At 33.0% G+C, this 22,919-nt stretch overlaps 2 protein-coding genes across 5 annotated transcripts in view; one reads left to right on the top strand and one right to left on the bottom strand.

The window, feature by feature from the left end:
- The window catches only part of LOC123551914 (uncharacterized), a 62,082-nt gene extending 61,803 nt beyond the window's left edge, over nucleotides 1-279 (bottom strand). Inside the window, exon 1 of the mRNA XM_045341202.2 lies at nucleotides 190-279. The gene's annotated coding sequence lies outside the window, so the exon portion shown is untranslated. The remainder of the gene's footprint in view (nucleotides 1-189) is intronic.
- A 3,191-nt stretch (nucleotides 280-3,470) lies between these two features.
- On the top strand, nucleotides 3,471-21,701 carry LOC123551913 (protein phosphatase 1 regulatory subunit 32-like). Of its 4 annotated transcripts, none has more exons than XM_045341200.2 (12): nucleotides 3,471-3,563; nucleotides 7,712-7,941; nucleotides 8,193-8,346; nucleotides 9,815-9,937; nucleotides 10,305-10,365; nucleotides 10,652-10,672; nucleotides 16,243-16,355; nucleotides 17,003-17,074; nucleotides 17,586-17,791; nucleotides 18,153-18,323; nucleotides 20,753-20,917; nucleotides 21,475-21,701. In XM_045341200.2, exons 2-12 carry the CDS (start codon nucleotides 7,715-7,717, stop codon nucleotides 21,566-21,568), a joined length of 1,407 nt encoding a protein of 468 aa, XP_045197135.2. In that variant the 5' UTR covers nucleotides 3,471-3,563; nucleotides 7,712-7,714; the 3' UTR covers nucleotides 21,569-21,701. The 4 variants fall into 4 exon arrangements, with proteins under 4 accessions (XP_045197135.2, XP_045197134.2, XP_045197133.2 ...); XM_045341199.2 differs by having other exon boundaries at nucleotides 3,481-3,607; XM_045341198.2 differs by lacking the exon at nucleotides 3,471-3,563 and adding an exon at nucleotides 3,835-4,017.
- Nucleotides 21,702-22,919: the final 1,218 nt, after the last annotated feature.

Below are 22,919 nucleotides of genomic sequence, written 5' to 3'. Positions count from 1 at the left end.
TTCACCCCCAAGACTGTTCCTCCCAAGATTTTCACCCCCAAATTATACTGTATGGACTGAAAAGTCTGGTGTTTTATAGCATATGAAGACTTTCGAGACACATCAAAATCTTCTGGTTTCTTCTATTTGTAGTAAACACCTGTTGTTCTTTTTTCTCCAAATGCTGTAATAATAAAACAACAGTCTTACCTTCGTAACTGATAAAACCCTAAGTTTTTACGAATTCACGTGTTGATTCCGGAAGTAAATAAATGTTAATGAAAATACGACTGTTAGACAGCATCGCCATAATCGGTCATTGTCGGTTTCCCGCACTCTCAAATAAATTTCATATAAAATAACAATAATATTTAAAAAATATTTTCATAAATGAGATGAAATAATATTGAATATAGATTTAAGTCCCACTCTAAAACAAGATCATTTTCAATGGTTCGCCAACAATCCTCATGCATTTTACACATGATACATGAAGCATTGTTCATTATCATTGTATCAGTTATTTAAAAAAAAAATAGATCTAGTATTGCTCCAGGCCCGTGTGCAGGATTTCTTTGCTGGGGGGGGGGGGCCCAACCTGGGGTGGGTTTGATTGTGAAAATTTTTTAATATGGCACATGAATAGATGCATTTTCCTGCTACCTGAAACACTTTTAAGGATGCATGAATGTATTATATATTTAAGGAAAAGTCTGCTTTTTAATCATTTCATCAAGCCTTTTCAATGTATGTATGATTGTACAGTCACAGTGTATGGACTTATTTTTCTGTATGATACCCAGTTGAAAAAAATGTTGAAGTATTAAGATGATTATTAAGTAGACTAGCTCCTAGACTATGATGATTTTTTTTCACATTTTTATGATTTCATGTAGTGAACTGAGCCAGTCTATATACTATGTCCAATATTACAATTTTAACATCAGTCCTCTTAGAAAATCTCAAGAATAGACTGGCTTTTGTCTCTATGAACATAAAAAAGAAAAAAAAATCATAGAAATATCGTAATTATCAGTCTAGTGGCTAGTCTAATTATTAAGGGTATCCTATTTGCAAAATGGCCAAATGTTTTAAGATTTCCAACAAAACAAACGAAGTATTATGACAATTACTATTTACATCACAGATTTCAAATGACAATGAACTCTTATAACTGTACCAAAGATCTATAAAAATAAATAGATGCGTATTTTTATACTTCTTTGACTGTACAAACTATAACATCACAGCACATATTAAATGATATTTTTATGTATAAAACCCCTAATAAGTAACGAGTTTTAGATGCGTTTTGTAAGATTTACTGAGAAACTACTTTTAAAACAATGAGAGTTTTTAAGTAAGGTTATTGGACCCAAAAGAGTAAAATTGATACAGTAGTTTCAAATTCATAATTGTTGTAAAATAAAAAGATAGGATACATATCTATCAATTTAATAAATTTGGGGAATGTGCCTTAATGTAAAAACAAAATACAACCATCATAATGTTTCAATTTTCAGATTCATTTTATGATTTATTTAACAAAACCAACAATGTAATGATCATTTTATAACACTTCCAAAGAGTAAAAAACATAATAGTTTCTCCACTACCCAATCAAGTACCGATCAAGCGATCAATGAAGCATGCACATGTAGCGTGCACGGTCTAGCTCAGTATATTAAATATAATATAATTTTCCTATGGGCTTCCTTGCCGACTGATTGGAAAACAAATGATTTTTAAAATGATTGGTGAACTATACAATAATTAATGTGAATCAATCTATCTCAATTTAACTGATGATGAGCACTCAAAACTAGTGGATGGGATCTTGTAGTATGGAGATTCACAACAAACAATGCCTGAGGTGAATACCATACATTAAGATTTTACCAAAATACTACTAGATGTCAAGTTCCTGTCGTCGTGGCCCTTAAACGAAACGCAATGTTTTGAGTAAGAACTCAGACTATGACAGGAGGTCAAGAACCCAATAGTATATGCTGTATGTCCAGCGTTAGAGGTCATCCGTCAAAAAATAAAAGTCCGTCTAAAAAATGACATACAATCTGATATATCATGTGCTTTGAAGGACAGACACAGGTTTACCCATCTTATGCTTGACTGTACACATCCCAGTACTGGACTTCAACTCCAGCTGACAGCTGAGAGTATAGACAAGGTAGAGTTGCTATCAAGAGAATTGCTGTTAAGGCTCCACTTGGCAAGGTGCAGGGGACTTTCGGACAGTGACCCATAATGCAATACTTAAGTACTTTTTAATCATTAAGTAAAGATAATCCCCCTTGTATATCCCCCCCCGGAAGTGTTAGGGTGTAAATATCTAGTTACAATCTGTGTGTGATTTAAAGCGGATTACTTAATTCGCGATTCAGGAAGGATCGATCTGCATACTACAAAGATACAGCTAGATCTTGGGTGCTCCGAAAAGTCAACGGAGGAATTTACAAAACAACAACAACAACAATATGGTAATTATTTCTTATTTATTATCGCTCGGCAGCTTGGCAGATTCATATAATATACTTACTTTGACGTTGTTCACTCCTCGGTAGCCAGGCAGGTTCTGATTTCTTCGTGGCGCTGTCCCGGTATTTATAAGCTTTTATCCAACTGTAATTAATGAGCGCTCAATGATTATGACAAAATCAAGCTCCTTAGTACATTGATCATGGAAGTGCGTAATTTGTCCTTAATTTGTGTATTTTCCGTATTTAGAGCCTAAAACTATCGTAATTAACGTGTCAGTAGATAGAACTTTCTTTTCTAGGAATTCATGAAAGATTAGTGCTTATTTCATTTAGTCTATCATCTAAAATATTGAATTATGACGGATCATCGGCGGTTCGAATATGATTGGGTCTAACTATTCTAGGTACGAATCATAAGGTATGCGGTGACTAAATTATATCAAACATCCTGATAGAGGCATCTCGCCACACACAGATAAACTTTTACCTGTGACATGCCTGGGGCTAATTTCCACTACCGGACACGGTTTTATGGCTCTTTAGCCTGTGTATTGCTGTCAAATCAAGCCAGTCGCGCTGGTGTATAAATTTGTTAATTGAGGGGCCCATATATAGTAATAAAAATCGTAACTAGCCAGCCAGCTAAGGGGGGGGGGGGGGGGGGCCCGGGCCCCCTGGCCCCCCACCTGGACACGTGCCTGTGCTCTCAAGTACAAAGTACAACGCAGATATGAACAGATGCATATTTATATTATAAATAATATGTTCATAGTCTCAAGAACGTACGTTTTCTGTGGCGTTTTTTTTTTGTTTGTTTGTTTGTTTTTTTGTTTTTTTTTTGTTGTTGTTTTCAATTTTCACTCTTTACTCTATTACTTTTTTTAAATTACAATATGTCTCACGATATTAGACCTGGTGACTCGATAAGAAATTTGAACAACCCTTTTTCAGACGATGATTATCACTCCCACAACGGTATAACGGGTAGATTTTATTCGTTAAAGTTTAAATGTCCTCCGTGAATTGCCTCCCTTCGATCGTTTATGTGTTGCCAGTGACTACGGATAGCAATCGGGTATTTTTGAGGTCAGATTTGATAAATTTATAAGTGTTCAACAATTAAATAAGAGGTAAATGCATTTCAATATCCATATATTAAATTTATTGCACTGATTCTATTTGAATGAATTTAAATTAGGCGCAGTGTTGATGAGCTACTCCATGACTCCGTTTACGGTTTAGCAATGTTTATGATTATGAACATGATGAAAGTGTAATAATATAATTTATAAAATTGCATGGGTTAATGGAACATTCAGAGAATTTTTTATAAAGGCACTGAACAGATGTAGAAGGTTAAGACAACTGAGATTGGTTCTGTTGATCAAGTGTTAATAAACAACAAAGTGGCTCTAGACAACTCACAGCTGATCTCAAACAACTCCTCCACTACCAGAAACATACACATCCACTCCTACAAGATTCCATACTGCCATACACAATATCGTCAAAAGTCCTTTGGGGCACCTGCACTTTACCGGTACGCACATTAAATAAACACTCCTCATTTATTCTTATGGGGGCTACTGCCCCCACACCCCCATTTTTCTTTTTTCTTTAATGAATAGATTATTGTTACAATTTATTTAAATGATTGTAACGAGCACATCCTACCTTTTACAATCCTAGCAAGAAGTGCATACCAGTAAAGTGCATTCTAGCCAGTCCTTTTTCCCGCGTACAATCAAGGAATGGAACAGCCAGACGTCATGTCAGCCGGTTCAGTTAATTGAGTCATTCCGTGCTCAACTGTCCCAACTCTTTATCTAATTGTCTTTGTCTGTTTTTAATCACACTATACATACCTTCACACTGTTTACTCTTTCCTATTCTCTTAGCGCATTTAACCTGGCAATTAACTTCAGTTAGTTGAAGATGGCCAGTAAACTGGAAGAAGAAGAAGAAGAAGAAGTATTTGAGGCAGACCCAAGTGTTACTGTCAAATTTAGCTCTTGAAAGCATTCAGAAGTTTTAGTTCTGGCAACCATAACTTAATGGGTGCAACAGGGGCGTCGGAAGGTGTTTGATATTGGGGCCGCGTGGGGTGGGGGTTTTGGGGGGTAGGTACGGGAGGGGGCATCCCTGAAATTTTTTTAAAACAGGATCATAAATGGCAAGTTCTGGTGCTTTTAAGGGTACTGAATTGCATCTCAAGTCTCCAGTATTTTCTTACTATTTACATGACTATAAGCAAAATAATTATGGGAACGCCCCTGGCGATCGGGCAGTTGGGCGGGATGGCGGGCGGGTGGGCAGCGTCCACAGACTTTGTCCGGAGCATATCTTCTACATGCATGGAGGAATTTTGATGAAACTTGGCACAGTTATTCACCATCATGAGACGGAGTGTCATGCGCAAGAACCAGGTCCCTAGGTCTAAGGTCAAGGTCACACTTAGAGGTCAAAGGTCAAATTCAAGAATGACTTTGTCCGGAGCATATCTTCTTCAAGCATGGAGGGATTTTGATGAAAGTTGGCACAGTTGTTCATCATCATGAGACGGAGTGTCATGTGCAAGAACCAGGTCCCTAGGTCTAAGGTCAAGGTCACACTTAGAGGTCAAAGGACACAAGAAAGAAAACTTTGTCCGGAGCATATCTTCTTCCTGCATGGAGGGATTTTGATATAACTTGGCACAAATGTTCACCACCACGGGGCGGAGTGTCATGCGCAAGAACCAGGTCCTAGGTCTAAGGTCAAGGTCACACTTAGAGGTCAAAGGATACAAGAATGAAAACCTTGTCCGGAGCATTTCTTCTTCATGCATAGAGGGATTTTGATATAACTTGGCACAAATGTTCACCACCACGAGATGGAGTGTCATGCGCAAGAACCAGGTCCCTAGGTCTAAGGTCAAGGTCACACTTAGAGGCCAAAGGTCAGATACAAGAATGACTGTCCGAAGCATTTAATTCTTCTTCATGCATGGAGGGATTTTGATGTAACTTGGCACAATTATACACCATAATGAGACGAAGTGTCATGCGCAGTTCCCTTTTTAGAATTACTTCCCTTTGTTGTTACTATAAATAGCTTATATTGTAACTTTTTCATTACTAGTCGTAGGGAAAAATCGAGACCGCTTTTCTGTAGTACAACATGCATGATACATCCAATTATGAGGTGTATTTTGACCAATCTCTACCTGGTAAAGATTTTCGTGTGGACTTACAAATTTTTTTTGGATTTTTTTTGGATTTTTTTTTTTTTTTTTTTTTTTAAGATTACCTTCCCTTAGTTGTTACTATAAATAACTTATATTGTAACTTCTTTATAATTGACCGTAGGGAAAAAACAAGACCACTTTTCTGTGGTACAACATAGATGTTACTTTCAAATTTTAGGTATATTTTAAGGTATCTCTACCTGGTAAGGAGTTTTTTTGTGGACTTAGAAAAACAAAAGACTTACAATGATTACTAAACAACCACAAAATTAAAATTCCATTTGCAAATACAGGTGCTAGCTAGAGTAAAGAAATTTGCTGTGACGGGCGTATATTGTGACATTCTGGCACTCTTGTTTTTTTTGTATCTAATGTATTGAACAATAATCATTCATGTTACATTTATTTCTTATTTTTGTTTGAAATATCATTTTTTGAGTAAAAACAATTAATGTAATTAATTCCTTACATCTTAGCGGTGTGATAAATCTTAACACTTACCTCTTTCATTAAATAAAAACATGATAATTATTTTTCTGAATTTTATAAGTTAATACCTTAGATCTTTGTGGCTGGGTATAGCTTAAACGTTCCATTGACTAAAGACATGCCAATTAAAAACACGCTAATTTGTTCATGCGTAATTAAGTCCAATCACGGACACGTGTGTATGACTTGATCAATTAACACCCCCGATCGTGTCACCGTCACCGCGGTAACACACTAATCTGGACAGCGTGTATTGTTTAACGCGAAGCAAAATTTAATATACGGTACTATACAAAATATTGGGTCCGCGGACCTGCGACTCCAACTTATGAATTTACAAAAAATCGTTTTTGGGCAAATTATTGGGGCCGCGATTGCGGCGCCTGCGGCTCCACTTCCGACGCCCCTGTGCAATTTTTATTTTATGATGGTTGCATCCATTAAATAAGTCTGATTTGTGGCATTTCATTTGATGCAGTTATAGCATAGGTTTCAATATGTGGTTTGTTTCAGCTCAGACTCAAAGATCCTTAAATTATCAGCATATAAACTTCTCAGAAACTTAAATTTCTTGCTATCAGAAGTCTATTCAGGTTATCATGATGTCATGCTCAGCATGTTATTTCTTTGCTTTTCTAGTCTTTTCATTGCTATTGCCCATGATAATACATAAACAGACTCAGTCAAACTGAGTCTGCTATTATTCTTCTTGGTTGCATTCTTTGCTTACAAAGGATCTTTTTACAGATTTTATTATAAAATTTATATGTAAAACAGGATCGCATTTCAGTCACTGTTGATTCAATATATAAGTACTAGTACATATTTATAACCTACATATGAAATTAATAGCTAAAACATGCCTTATTACAATACATACTAAATGATTACTAAGCACTAAGCATATGAGACACATTCTATTAAAGATATAAAGTTATAATCACATTATAATCACATTCATAAAAGCAATTCTTAGAGACTGAAAGAAGCAAAAGTATATCATATAACGTAAAACATCTTGTTTAGGTGCAAATATTTTTGCCACTAATACTGAGGAGAGGGGTAGGCATTATACAGAGATGAATAGAAAGCTAGATAAATTAGAGTCTGCTACAAATTTCCTGGAAAAGAGATCTTGTTTGAAATAAACGTAAATATTATCAACAAAGTCAATTTATTCTTGAACATATACAAGAAACATTGTCTAGGTCCCCAGCAGGGGTTTGACTAAATGGCAGATAGAAAGACATTTAATAATAAGGAAGGTGAAATGGTAAAAGCATAATTTTATTCTTTTGATGAAGTTTGGTGCTTGCTTCATATATGCAGCTCTGTCAACCGCCGTGATATGGTACTGTCTTTATAACTTCATCAATTTTTGCTTTTTGCAGTTTCACTTGTTTCTCCATCAGATTCACTCAGTTAAGTATATATCCTGGTAAAATTTAATTTCATTTGGAAAACTGTGTGGTTGCATTACTTGTTTTAAAGGAAAAATAATCATATTTTACTTCTGTAGAACATGCCGCTACCTAAAGGCACACGGACGGCACATATACAGGCCAGTCATGGCCCAGACAGCAATATGATGAAATTCTACATAACACAAAATTCTTCTACATATGGAAAACATTTTGCGAACTTTAAACCAAGGCCAGGTCGTCATTCAGGAACTGGCTACCTATCAAATTTCCGACCAGGTGTATATTACAATAACAGATTAGACCAGCAGGACAATCCAGCTTTAGCGTATGTAGAAATATTCTAAAGAAATATTAGATAAAATGACTTTGGTAGTTAAAAGATAATTTCTGAATCATTTAAGGCATATATATATGCTAGTAACATTAAGTGCAATTGCTTTATCTACGTGCAGTTTTAAGCTGACTAAATTGCATAAGTTTGCCAGAATTAATCAAATATTTATTAGGAAGGAAAAGAAACTACTGTATTGAATAAGTGTATCATATTGTTAAATTTCGTAATGGATTTATTTTCAGACGTATATGTACACAGAATTACCGTAGCGTAACCAGTATAGATTTCCAATCCTACAAGGAACATCAAGGCAATGAACCTTTGCCGTTTAACACTCACCAAGTAGGATCTGGATTTGTCCGACAAAAACCAATTACATTTCCCCTTGAAAGTGAGGTAGGTGTGACAAGGGTACATCAATCTTTATGCATTACCTTCTTTGAATAAAGGCGTTTTTAGCTCGACTATTCATAGAATAGTAGAGCTATTGGACTCGCCCATGCGTCGGCGTCCGCGTCGGCGTCGGCGTCCGCGTCCGCGTCCCGATTTGGTTAAGTTTTTGTATGTAAGCTGGTATCTCAGCAACCACTTGTGGGAATGGATTGAAACTTCACACACTTATTCACTGTGATAAACTGACTTACATTGCACAGGTTCCATAACTCTGTTTTGCTTTTTTACAAAATTATGCCCCTTTTTTGACTTAGAAATTTTTGGTTAAGGTTTTGTATGTAAGCTTGTATCTCAGTAATCACTTGTGGGAATGGATTGAAACTTCACACACTTATTTACTGTGATAAACTGACTTACATTGCACAGGTTCCATAACTCTATTTTGCTTTTTTACAAAATTATGCCCCTTTTTCGACTTAGAATTTTTTGGTTAAGGTTTTGTATGTAAGCTGGTATCTCAGTACTCACTAATGGGAATGGATTGAAACTTCACACACTTGTTCACTGTCATGATCTGACATGCACAAAGCAGGTCCCATAATTTTATTTTAATTTTTTACAAAATTATGCCCCTTTTTCAACATAGAAATTTTTGGTTAAGTTTTTGTATGTAAGCTGGTATCTCAGTATCCACTAATGGGAAAGGATTGAAACTTCACACACTAGTTCACTTTCATGATATGACGTGCAGTGCAAAGGGTCAATAACTCAACTTTGCATTTTACAAAATTATGCCCCTTTTTCAACTTAGGAGTTTTTGGGTTAAATTCTTATATGTAAGCTGGTATCTCAGTACCCACTAATGGGAATGGATTGAAACTTCATACACTTGTCCACTGTCATGAGCTGATAAGCACTATGCAGGTTCCATAACCCTATTTTACTTTTTTACTAAATTATGCCCCTTTTTCGACTTTCTTATTCATTCAAGCGACAAGGCTGTTAAATAGTCGAGCGTTGCTGTCCTCCGACAGCTCTTGTTATAATTGTTGTAATTATTATTGTCTTATTATCACCATTATGATACATTATATGACTGTAGTAAGAAATCAGGTTTTTTTTTAAATGAATTTAAAAAGAGATAACATATAGATTGATACTCCTTTCTTATGACTTCATACTGATTTTGTCTTAAATTATCACTATTCTTTCATAAACATATATACTGTGAAATCATTAATATTCGTGGGGGACTAATTTTCGTGGATTTTGTTGTTGAGTCAGTCCATGAAATTTAATCCCAACGAACAAGTAAAATTCCCATTCATTTTATGTTTAAAAGTTGAAATCCACAAATTCATATCCCCACAAAATTGCCATTTGGACCAAAACCACGAAATTTCATGCCCACGAAATTAAATGATTTTACAGTATCTGTCAATGGTTTGTAAGAGAATGTTTTCCATTGTAGGCAAAGGGTGTGTTCATTGATACAAGGGCTGCATCAGCCCCTGCCAATATATTACCAAAGTCTAAACCCCTGCTGCACTCTCTCAGAGCCAAAGATCCAGTAGAACTTGAGAACAGTGGTTATGTAAGTTCTGTAACATTATTATGCTTTCCATTTATTTAGCATAGTTTTATTATTTGTAAATAAAGTTGTTATCATTATTATTATTATTATCTCATCATCATTGTTATTGCCTTTTTTGTATTTAAGAGACATTGTCATATAACAGATGCATGCTATTATTACAAAAAAAGTATTTTCAACATGGTGCAATAATAGCTTCACCTTGTCCAAACTTCAGTTTTCCATTGTTACATTTTCCATAATAAACACGAAAAATTCACAGCATTCTGCCGCAGTGAGTGAGTGAGTGGTAAAAACTGTAAGCATTTTTAATCATTATGCATATAAAATTATGAAACAACATGTTTTAGAGTATTTTACTTTGCAGGGTCCGAAGTACATGTTATCAGAGACAAAACAGAGGTTTCTGGGACCCCAGCCTGAGAGAAGTATGAACATTTGTAATTTCAGAAACATTATTAATGAAAACTTTCAGAATCAAAATAAGTTGATAAGCTTATGTAATAGAACAATTAAGTCAAAACCTCAGGCCAAGATAACAGTATGGCAGAATATTAATATATTTATAAATTTTTACATTGTATTAAAATTCACAAAAATCTTATGTAATAATTTGTAAATTGTTCTTTACTTCAAAGGGAAATATAATCTACTTACTTTGAACATAGACTTTAAGTTTTTCAGTTTTCATTATAATTGTGTATTATACTACAGATGGTGTAAGCTATTACCATGGTAACTATCAATTGATAAAAAACAAGTAGTTAATTTATTTCTCATACAATACGTTATACATTCTTCTCTCTATTTCTGTCTCATAGTAAGAAAGAATACCTCTTTTTTAAAATAAGTAGTTGTTGTATTCCTCATACAATATGTTATGCATTCTTCTCACTATTTCTGTCTCTAAGTAAGAAAGAATACCTCTTTTATGTAGGGATAACGCATGTTTTTTCGTGTTATAACATCTGCAGAATCTCAAGGGATTGGTTGGTGCCCGAGCCAGGTAGGGCAAGAATACCAATGTATCCCCAGGGATTCTGAAGATGTTATGACACAAAATGAACATGCCTTAATGCTATGCTAGCATAAAGCACATAAAAATAGATAAATACATCGGCACTCAACGTTATTAAATTTCTGAATATCTGAGTTGTTTTTTATGTTGATGACATTTCCTTTTGAATTACCCATTTTGGGACAGAATGATATTTATACTTTGTTACGGAACGCACATATATAAAAAGATGTTTTAACAGCACGTGAGCACGAGAATCTTCTCTGTTAACACGATTTCTTTCCTGTTAAAACACCCCCGAAAAGTGTCAAGAACAGCAGTTTTATGCTAGAATAACTATTTTCACAGAAAGGCAAAGTTTTGTCAAAAGCAAAGTATACATAGAAATTTGGAATAGACTGCTGTTGATTCAGAACATTTCAGTGTTAATATGGGTACTTATGAAAGTGATTTTATAATGTTACAAAAAGTCCTATATATTTAACAAGTCAATCATATCTCTGATATTCTAATATGCGAACAAAAACCAGTATGAACTTTAAATACAACAAACATTTAGCCTTGCAAAAGTATGTGATTTTATAGTATTAACTGTTTACAGTTTATGTTTGAAAACACATTTATAAATTTAATAGTATGATATTTAATCAGCCGTATAGTTTCAGTTCCAATTCAAATGTAATCAGTCTTTGCCTTTCTTAATGTCTTGTAGATATTTTTCTTTTAAAAGTATTGTACCAGAAGAGGAAGCTTTGGGATATGGGATTTAGTTCTAGACACCCATTACTTATACCTCCTACCCAGCGGATAACTTACCCTACTAAGATCTGTTAAAATAATACAAAGTCTAATATTGAGAAATGTCACAATAAAACTCTTAATGCTGCCTGACTGTGAGCATGCTACCATGACAGAGGCTGAGAAATTTTAAAACAAACTCTCTGCTGAAGAACGTTTTGGTCAGAGTTTGAATACTTCATCTTACAGCTAAGTCTGACATTGTCATTGACACTACAGCTGTCTATTTTATCAGTGACAGAATTACTTTACTTGAGAAAAGCACTTGCAACAGTATTTTTTAATCGAAAGTAAATAGAATTCAATATCATCTTTAACTCTTATCAGGAAAATCTGTTATCTCTATTTCTTCATTATCATGTATAATAGTACTTGCCTATACTTCTCGTAAAACTGTTACATGTTATCTTACCTTTCATATAGCTGTCTCATAGTATAGTTATCTATCATCTTAAGCTGTTATATGATTATCATACCATTATCAGATATCAATATTACTTCTTTCTCTGATATTGATATCAAATCTTTCACTATTTATGTAAATATCCCACCTTTCATTGATATAAATACAAATACAAATCTTTATTGTGATTTAGGCCTCCGGCCCATACACCATCAATCATATACATTATACATATATACAAACATAACATTTACATACAACAACTCTTATAAGGAATAATGAAGTAAATATTAACTATTTATATCACTCATGTCATAAAAAGCATTTGTTTTGAGAAAGAGGTTTGTACATAATTTCTAACTTTTAAAGCTTCAATACATGCCTGTCCATGTATCTTGCCGAAACGAAATAAAGAAAAGGCATGGACAGAATAGATTAATATCTGTACCTTTGTTACTATGCCCAACTATCAGCCTTGTCAAGGCAAGACCAATATCTTGGCTATAATGAAAGTAATGCTTTTTCATAAAATAAAACTTATACAAAATATAAATACAATAGTTATGGCATATGTAAAACATACAACACAAAATTTAAACTATCTCTATCTCAGACAGCCGTAACTTTAAAGCATTATATATATAAACTGCAGTATTTTTAATAATATTTTCATTTTTGGAAGCCAACAAAATATTAAATTTATGAACATTTGGATTTTCATAGAATTTTTTTGGTATGTATTTTTCTCGAAGTGTTTTATACAAAGGACATACTAATATAAAATGACATTCATTTTCAACAACATTTTTGCAATAAAAACAAAATCTCCTGTCTCTGTCTATACCAAAATAACGACCTTGTTCAATCATTAGCGGATGTGAGGATATTCTCAAAGTACTGAAAGCATATCTATATTTCTTAATATCTAATATATCAAGATAAGGTTCATACATAAAGGTTGTTTTAAAGTGCCTATAAGAGATCAACTTTTTTTCGCTCTGGGTACCAAACCATTATCTATTGTTGAGTACCCAGAGCGAAATCCAGCTTGTGCTTCTGTGATTTTGCTATAAGCATTAGTAAAAAATGTTAGTCTTTTATTTAAAATACTCACATATATTTTACTCAAAATTTGTAGTAATGTTATTCCTCTGTAATTGTCAGGGTTATCTATTGGTCCCTTTTTGTATACAGGTATTAGGACAGATACTGACCAATTTTCAGGAAAAACATTACTCACAAAAATTCTGTTAAAAAGTTTGCGCAAATAAGGTAACAATACATTCACTGTGGTAATAAAATGCTCAGGTATCAAAAGACCAGCGGAGGATTTATTTCTCTTCAATTCATTTACAGCATAAATAATTTCTTCATCAGTAATTTCACCATTGAACAATACATTTTCAGAATCATCAGTGAATTCCAAATTTTCATTTTCATCAATATAATCATCAACACTGATATCATCGCTATTTTCAAAACCGGACTGAAAAACTGACTCAAAATGTGCTTGCCAATCTGCAGTTGCAATTTTTGGAATTGTATTTGGTATATTCTGTGAAGATTTAATTTGACTCCAAAATTTCTTTGAATCTCGGACAGATGATGTAATAGTGTTAAGGTTATTTCTATAATATTCATGTTTCTTTGCTTTACAAACTCTATTAAATGTTTTTAGCTCATCTGATTTTTTGAAAAAAAATGATGAGTTATTGTCATCACTTGAGCGGTTGTCGGCGTCGGCGTTGCCTGGTTAAGTTTTATGTTTAGGTCAGCTTTTCTCCTAAACTATCAAAGCTATTGCTTTGAAACTTGGAATACTTGTTCACCATCATAAGCTGACCCTGTATAGCAAGAAACATAACTCCATCTTGCTTTTTGCAAGATTTTTGGCCCCTTTTGTACTTAGAAAATATCAGATTTCTTGGTTAAGTTTTATGTTTAGGTCAACTTTTCTCCTAAACTATCAAAGCTATTGCTTTGAAACTTGGAATACTTGTTCACCATCATAAGCAGACCCTGTACATCAAGAAATATAACTCCATCTTGCTTTTTGCAAGATTTATTGCCCCTTTTGGACTTAGAAAATCAGTTTTCTTGGTTAAGTTTTATGTTTAGGTCAGCTTTTATCCTAAACTATCAAAGCTATTGCTTTAAAACTTGCAACACTTGTTCACCATCATAAGTTGACCCTGTACAGCAAGAAACATAACTCCGTCCTGCTTTTTGCAAGATTTATGGCCCCTTTTGGACTTAGAAAATATCAGATTTCTTGGTTAAGTTTTATGTTTAGGTCAACTTTTTCTCTTAAACTATCAAAGCTATTGCTTTGAAACTTGCAACACTTGTTCACCATCATAAGCTGACCCTGTACAGCAAGCAACATAACTCCATCCTGCTTTTTGCAATAATTATTGCCCCTTTTGGACTTAGAAAATCATTTTCTTGGTTGAGTATTATGTTTAAGTCAACTTTTCTCATAAACTATCAAAGCTATTGCTTTAAAACTTGCAACAGTTTTTCACCATCATAAGTGGACACTGTACATCAAGAAACATAATTCTATCCTGCTTTTTGCAAGAATGATGGCCCTTTTTAGACTTAGAAAATCATGGGTAGGACAATATTTCTATTGCACAAAAAAAATCAGATGAGCGTCAGCACCCGCAAGGCGGTGCTCTTGTTTTACTTTCTATGTAAGAAGTCAAATCATTAACATCTTTACTATATCGGAACTTCCTCAACAATTTATTTTTTACATTTCTGTTTTTTACACACTCATTATCAAACCATTTATTCTTATTACACTGTCTTTTACATTTTTTTACTCTTTTCATTTCTTTACAATTTTCTAAAATAAGACATTCAAAATTTGTTATGATATCATTTATATCTGCTGACATGTCTGACAACTTTCTATCTAGTGAATCAAAATCACCATTAAGAACACTATTTTCAATATTTTCATAGTACCTTTGCTCCTCATCTTTGCTATAAAATTTATAGAAATATAAATATCACATGTTTATCTGATATAGATACCATAGAAATATATGCAATGAAACTCGGCAAACTCAAACATCAATAGCTTAACCTGGACTCACCCGAGCATAATTTTAATATTTGGATTGCTTGAAATTTTGGATAACTCAAACATTTTGCTTATCCCCTTGCGACCTGAAGGATTCAGTGTTTTACTGTATCTCTCTGCCTGCATCTCGCTCATCATAACTTACCTCTGATATAAATCGTTCTATGATATAAATATCACATTTTTTCTAGGATATAGATATCACATCTTTCTTAATCACATTTTTCTAGGATATAAATGTCACAACTTTTCTCATAGTAGAGGACAGCAGGTTTACCATAGTGCATGATAGTTAATCTGTTCCATATATAAAATAAAACATTCTGTGTTAAGGTATAGAACTGATATAAAAAGGTTTTCATTTTCTTGCAAGATTCTGTTATTGTTAGGGATATGCTGATTAATCATGGCATTGACAAATGATGAGTTTGTAACATTGGACAATTCGTCATCCTGTTTAAAATTATCAAAATTATAGAAATTATGCTATTAAACAAAATTTTAAAAAGTAGCTTTTCTCTCTTAATTTGGCTAGAATTGATAATCTGAATTTTGTCATGATTAATCAACGGTCAGTCATTTTTTTGTACTTATTAATAGACATGGCTTTGACTGATTCAAGACACTATTCTAGAGTTTCTAAAGAATTTTCATTCACTCAACTGTTGATAACTTTTCAGCATGATTTAGGTCAGAAATGTTGTAAGTTGTGCACATATCAATTATATATTTAAGGGACTCACTCTATTGACATTATTTCATCATTTAAATTTTCATCTGCTTTCATTTTACTGACATTAACTTGTTATTTTATAGTTTTAAAACAGACAAAACATTATGTTATTTTTAGATTCTGTAATACTATGTTATACTGCTGGTATTTTGTTTGCACTGCAAAATAAATGCACCAAAAATTGGTCCATTTAATTGTTTCACTAAAACTCCAGGACTAAAACCATAATTTGACCAATGTAAACAATATACATATATTTCAGTGGACACGTCAGGGAAGACAGTTGGACCTAAAGAATATTCAGGCTATGTTCATGCTTATAATGATGAACCAATAACATTTATCCCTGGAAACCCACACAACAATGAAAGACCAGTAAGATTTAATGAAATCTGTTCATCAAACTCTTCCATGTAACAAGTCTCTGAAAATGTGTTTTATTTAAAAAAAAAATGAAATTAGTGGCAATTTTCTTGGTTTTTGGAAATTAAAAATAGTACTACTGATATATAAGTCAGTGAATCAGATGAACCAGATGGAGCCAACAAATACTGAAAGAACTCTATAGCACCACAAGAACCATATACATCAATGTCTAAAGACTTTTAAAAAGTCTGAAACGTAGGAAATATTCAGTTTGTCACAACCTTGATTTTAGCAAATTTTTTACTGTGCTGTCTGTAGTTGTAAAATGAACATTCATGCAAAGTTCTGTTACAATCAGTAGTAATATAACAATAATGGAGCCAAAAGAAAATTAAGCATTTTGAAGTTTTAAGTCTAAATTTCAGACCTAAAACGTTTCACTCTTGGCTACCTAATAAAAAATTACTCTTCTTTTCCAACTTTGTGTTTTTATATAAACTTAAGACTTGAGTACACGGAAGTAAGTGCAGGAAGGAAATGGTTGAAGTCCAATATTCATGTTCTGGTCATACAAGTTGTCAAACCAGCATACTATTGCTTGTATTATATTAACCTACCTATGTACGGCAGTAATGTTTACTGATTCATTGTTTCAGGGATGGGCCACAATGAGACCGACTGGTCCCAGCATCATGAAAACTAGTTTCCAACCTTCTTCATATCCAAAGGTATGCTGTATACTACATTGCTTACAAACAACAGAAAAATATTGCCATATCTCTCAAGACTAACCTTTAGCCTGCTGGCGGCAAGTGGTTCTGCCTTTGTGACCAGTGCAGACCAAGATCAACCTGTACATCCATGCAGGTTGATCATGGTCTGCAGTGTTCGCTATTCAGTTAGTAAATTTTCAGTGAACACCTCATCGAATAATAAATGGTATTTCCCAAATTGAATGATGGACCAGTCCATTTCAGAAATTTAGCAGGCTAAAGGATACAGTCTTAAAAGTAAAACTCAAATGCTTCTTTATATACTCGGCGATAACAGTTTTATACCGGGTCATATCAGTGGATGAGCAAATAGTATCTGCTTGGACATCAAGAAGTTTTAATATCTACATAATCCACAGTACACAAAGAAAACTTTAATCTGAATATTTTCATCAATATTTCAATGTGATTAACTCAATAATACACTATTGAAGAGGCTATAGGGAAGAGTAATTTTGTATTTCAGGGTGATGAACCATTCTCGACAGTATCCCATGGCTCTGATCGTGGGTCTGGTTTCGTACGGGAGAAATCAAAGCCATTGTATGTACATAGAGTGATGGGGGATGCTTATGACAAAGCGGGAGATGTACCACAGCTACGTCTCGAAAGAACACAGAAAAAAGATCCAACAGAATACTTCAATATGCAACACCCTAACAATCATTCTAGGTAAGAACTTTTCTTGTTGTTGTTGTTGTATAAACATGGTTGCAGTTAGTGCCAAACAATTATAAGTGAAATTATAAAATCTTAAGGATGCCTTAAGGGGGAAAGATTATTCTCCAACAAATTTGCCATCTGGCACAATTCATGGATTTGCGGATCCTAATCTGTCATTTATTTTGCATGAACTCCGAAAAAAATCATTTCTTAAATGAAATCACAAATGATGTTGAATACCAGTTATAAAATTTACACGTCATTGTTTGAAAATAGTAACGTTTAAGTTTTATGTGTGATGATCCTGTATATTTAATGCAAATAATCACACAACTGTGTAGTTTTACTGGGTGCTGTTGTAATATTTCAGTATTATAATGGACACGTACAAGGGTCAGCAGCGACCCACAGAGACAGAGTGTGACCGTTTAGGTCGTACAGCCTCCGGAAGCCAGGAATTGTCAGGATACAGTGAGAACAATGACAGATTTGTAGCCACTGACGACAACCCTAAACGATTTGTTACACACTATATGACCAGGTAAAACACTATGACTTAGTAAAACACTATATGACCATCTAAAAACACTGTATTACTAAATAAAACACTATCTGATAAAAAAAATCTTAAATGACTAAATAGTAAAACACTATATGACAAAGTAAACACTATATGACTAAGTAGAACACTGTATGACCATGTAAAAACACTATATGACTAAGTAAAACACTATATGACTAAGTAAAACACTATGTAACTAATCAATACTAAGTAAAAAACTATATGACTAAGTATTACACTAGTAATAGAAAGAGCATTGAAACTCGAGGGTAAACGATTTGTACGAGGGAGCGTAGCCCCCGAGTATAAATCGTTTACCCGAGATTTTTAATGTTCTTTCTGTTTTGTATCATAGCCATCCATATATGGTAGTTCAGTAGGCGTTCCACATTGCCATTTACAAATGTGTAAAGCTCAAGTAAAATAAACCAATGCGAGCGCAGAAAATCAATAAAATGCACATCGCTGTCTGCTGTTAGAGACACGCCCATACACGCTGGCATACTTTCCTATCAAACAGTGCGGTAACTAGCGTGTGGGTATTTAATACCTGCACACTTTTAGTTACCGCACCCTGCGCTCAGTGTATACGATTTATCTGCACCAAATTTGTTATGAAAAAACACCGAGCTATGATACAATGTAACTAAGTAAACCACTGTATGACTAAGTAAAACACTACATTACTAAGTAAAACACTATGTAACTAATCAAAACACTACATTACTAAGTAAAAAACTATATGACCAAGTAAGACACTATGTGACAAAATAAAACACTATAAGCAAAAACACTGTGTGACTAAGTTAACCACTATATGACTAAGTAAAACACTACATGACCAAGTAAAACACTATGTGACTATATGAAACACTATATGACTAAGTAAACACTATATGACTAAGTAAAACACTATATGACCAAGTAAAACACTATATGACTAAGTAAAACACTGTATGACTATGTAAACACTATATGACTAAGTAAAACACTATATGACTAAGTAAAACACTGTATGATTATGTAAAACACTATATGACTAAGTAAACACTATATGACTAAGTAAACACTATATGACCAAGTAAAACACTATATGACCAAGTAAAAACTATATGACCAAGTAAAACACTATATGACTATGTAAAACACTATATGACCAAGTAAAACACTATATGACTATGTAAAACACTATATGACCAAGTAAAACACTATATGACTATGTAAAACACTATATGACTATGTAAAACACTATAGGACTAAGTAAAGCACTATACAACTAAGTAAAAAAACTATATGACTATCTAAAACACTATGTGACTATTATTAAAGTAAAACACTATGCCATTAAATAAAATACTATATGGCTAAGTAAAATACTATATGACTATCTAAAACACTATGTCACGTATGTGACTATTATTAAAGTAAAACACTATGCCATTAAATAAAATACTATATGGCTAAGTAAAATACTATATGACTATCTAAAACACTATGTGACTATTTTGAAAGTAAAACACTATGCCATTAAATAAAATACTATATGGCTAAGTAAAATACTATATGACTATCTAAAACACTATGTGACTATTTTTTAAGTAAAACACTATGCCGTTAAATAAAATACTATATGGCTAAGTAAAAAACTATATGACTATCTAAAACACTATGTGACTAAAACGCTATGACCATGTAAACCACTATATGACTTTATAAGTAAAAATTACTAAGCAGAACATTATATGACAAGTTAATACTAGAACTAAGAGTAAAACACCAATCACTCAAAGACCCAAGGAGGTGAGAAAATGCTCAAGTTATCCAGGGATTCCAGGGACCCAAACATAAAAATTCTATAAAGAAAACAGCTGGGGTGCACATAAATTGCTCAAGTTGGACATGGTGGTTTAGCCATTGATGGTCAAGCTCACTGTATGTGACTTGTTAAAAAATTATATGAATAGTTAAACACTATTTGGCTATGTAAAACACTTAAAAGAACTTTATGAACAGTTAGAACACTATGACTAGGTAAAGCACTATATGATTAGCCTAAGGTAAAACACTACATATGACTGTATTTTGTGCATATCTTTCTAAATTACATGATTCTATGCGTTGATATATATTGACTAAGAATAGGTAGAGCTATTGATTCATACCAGAGTTAGGATCTTAAATAAATGTCGCTCTTCAAAATCATTGTTCTTTGTGATAAAAATATGCATCTACAAGTTTCAGGTTACAAACTGCATTTAGATCATTTGAACAGTCAAATATTATAGTTTTATAAGACACTGTAGGACTAATTAAAACATTACATGACTGGATAGAACAGTATATGACCAGGTAAACACATTATCACTAATTGACTATATTATACACTTATTGATTGAATATTTTTACAGATTTAGAGATCGCACAGAGGTAGGTGTGGATCGTGAAGGACATTGCCGCGGAGGTTTACAGGATCAGAAACCAGACGGCTTTACAAAGAGCACATCTGTTCATTCTTATGGACCAGAAATACAGTCAACAGAAACTCTTAGAAGACTTCATCCATATGTAGCAAGGTGATTTTTCATTTCTTAACTTATATAAATCTATCTGTTATAGTTAAGTCAAAATTAAGAATCTGGTTCCTGACAGTAAAAATGTAGTTCTCTCAGAACTAGTAGTCATTTTTTGACCACAGACCTCATGGATGACTGATCCATGACATATTCACTGCACAACTTCTCTTCATGTGTTATGTTGTTACACATTAATTTTCTCAAATTCCTTTAAAACATAAGCATAGCAGAAGTCTGATAGACAAGTTGTAAAGTAATATTGTACAGTTTTCAATCAATAATTTATCATGTATTGTAAGGCTGCAAGAATATATCTTGTTAATTAATGTTTCTTGATTAATTTAAATAAGGGAAGCACACTGGTGTTTTACTCCTGATCAGAAGGTAATTATTGGTACAAGTCCTGGTTAGAAGGGAATTATCTCCACAAACCTTTGCAATGCCGAACATACTGATAAGAATTCAGGAAACAGTCAACATGTAACTAGCATAACTTATGAAACCTTTCTATATATATATTTAAACTAATTAATAAGATTATTTACAATCTGCTTCAGGAGTTTACAAGCAAGGGACGTGTTTTTCGATGACCATACGTATGACAGCAAATTACACAGTTCCCAGCAGCAGCCAGTAGCCGCCATGTCATAGAGACCTCAGGAGCCTGTGTGTCCGTCCATTTTAGTGTCAATATATATAACAGTATTTTCATTTTGTAAATAGTGGAAACATTGATAAAGTATTATTATTAGTGTTTAAAAATAAAATCAGTTAATGAATTTTATACATGTGAACTTTGTTATACACAGTTTATTTCTATCAGTTTTACAATCTTTTGCTATAAATGTTTAAATTGTTTATTTATACACAAATCATATTTGCCACTTCTGGCAGAATGATATTTTAAAAGAAAAGACTCATTTCAAATCTGCTGAAACAGTTCACTGTTCACATAGCACACTTTTATCATACTGCTAACTTATGAAGTATTTAAAAACTATGCAGAAGTACGCAGTATACAATCATATAAATTTTTGAATTTTTATCTAAAAATAATCATTCATCTTTTAGAAATATCTAAAATAAATTTGTGATTAAGTATCAGTTATTAGGTATCTAAATATTAACGTGATATCTTGTTATTAATATTATAAATCAGTCAATAGGATATCTCAAAATATCAGTTATTAGTATATTTAATAATTCAGTCAATAGGATATTTCCAAATATCAGTAATTAAGACATCTAATATGTCAATAAATAGGATATCTAAAAATATTGGATATTTAGATATTTAGTATATCAATCAATAAGATGTCTCAAAATATAGGTTATTAGATATCTAATACATTAGTCAGTGAGATGTCTGAAAACGGTAATCATTGTAATATATGTAAGGATTTAGCCGGGTTGTTGCTGTGACATTTATTGGAAAATATTTTACCAATGCTATGTCCTTATTAGGACAATATCTTGTCATTGCATATTAAGTGCCTGTTACACAACAATACTGATATACCAGAAAGCATACGAAAACAGGCTTCAGTCGTTTTTTTTTCTCAAATCGATCTTAGAGGAATCAGTGTTAAGGCAATTTTTAAGTCTGAGAAACAAAACCATATATATTCAGCCGTGCTCAACTGCTTTGTTAAAGTTTTTTTTTTTTACAATTGTTCAGGAATTTATTTATTTTAAATTTTATGTTTATTTGTGTTTACAAGTTTCAAACCTGTTTCAGTCCACACAAATTAAACTTGACTATGATTAAAAAGCCCATACTTGTACTAAAGTATGACAGGAATGGTAAATTTAACCATGTGTAAGTTTTCTGTGTTGAATATTTATTTTTGTTTCATTTTGTAAAAGTGTGTTTTCATTGCTCAAAAACAGTTTAAAGATATATCTATATTTCTTAATCAATACTGCTCAGATTTTAATTCATACAAGATGAAGTTTTTAAATTTTAAATTTTTTGTTGATGTTTATCGCATTAAACCAAGCT

This window comes from Mercenaria mercenaria, chromosome 4, assembly GCF_021730395.1.
Source record: "Mercenaria mercenaria strain notata chromosome 4, MADL_Memer_1, whole genome shotgun sequence".
In the NCBI taxonomy this organism is placed as follows: domain Eukaryota; kingdom Metazoa; phylum Mollusca; class Bivalvia; order Venerida; family Veneridae; genus Mercenaria; species Mercenaria mercenaria.
Note: the sequence above shows the minus strand (reverse complement) of the source record. Positions and strands in the feature narration are given on the sequence as shown.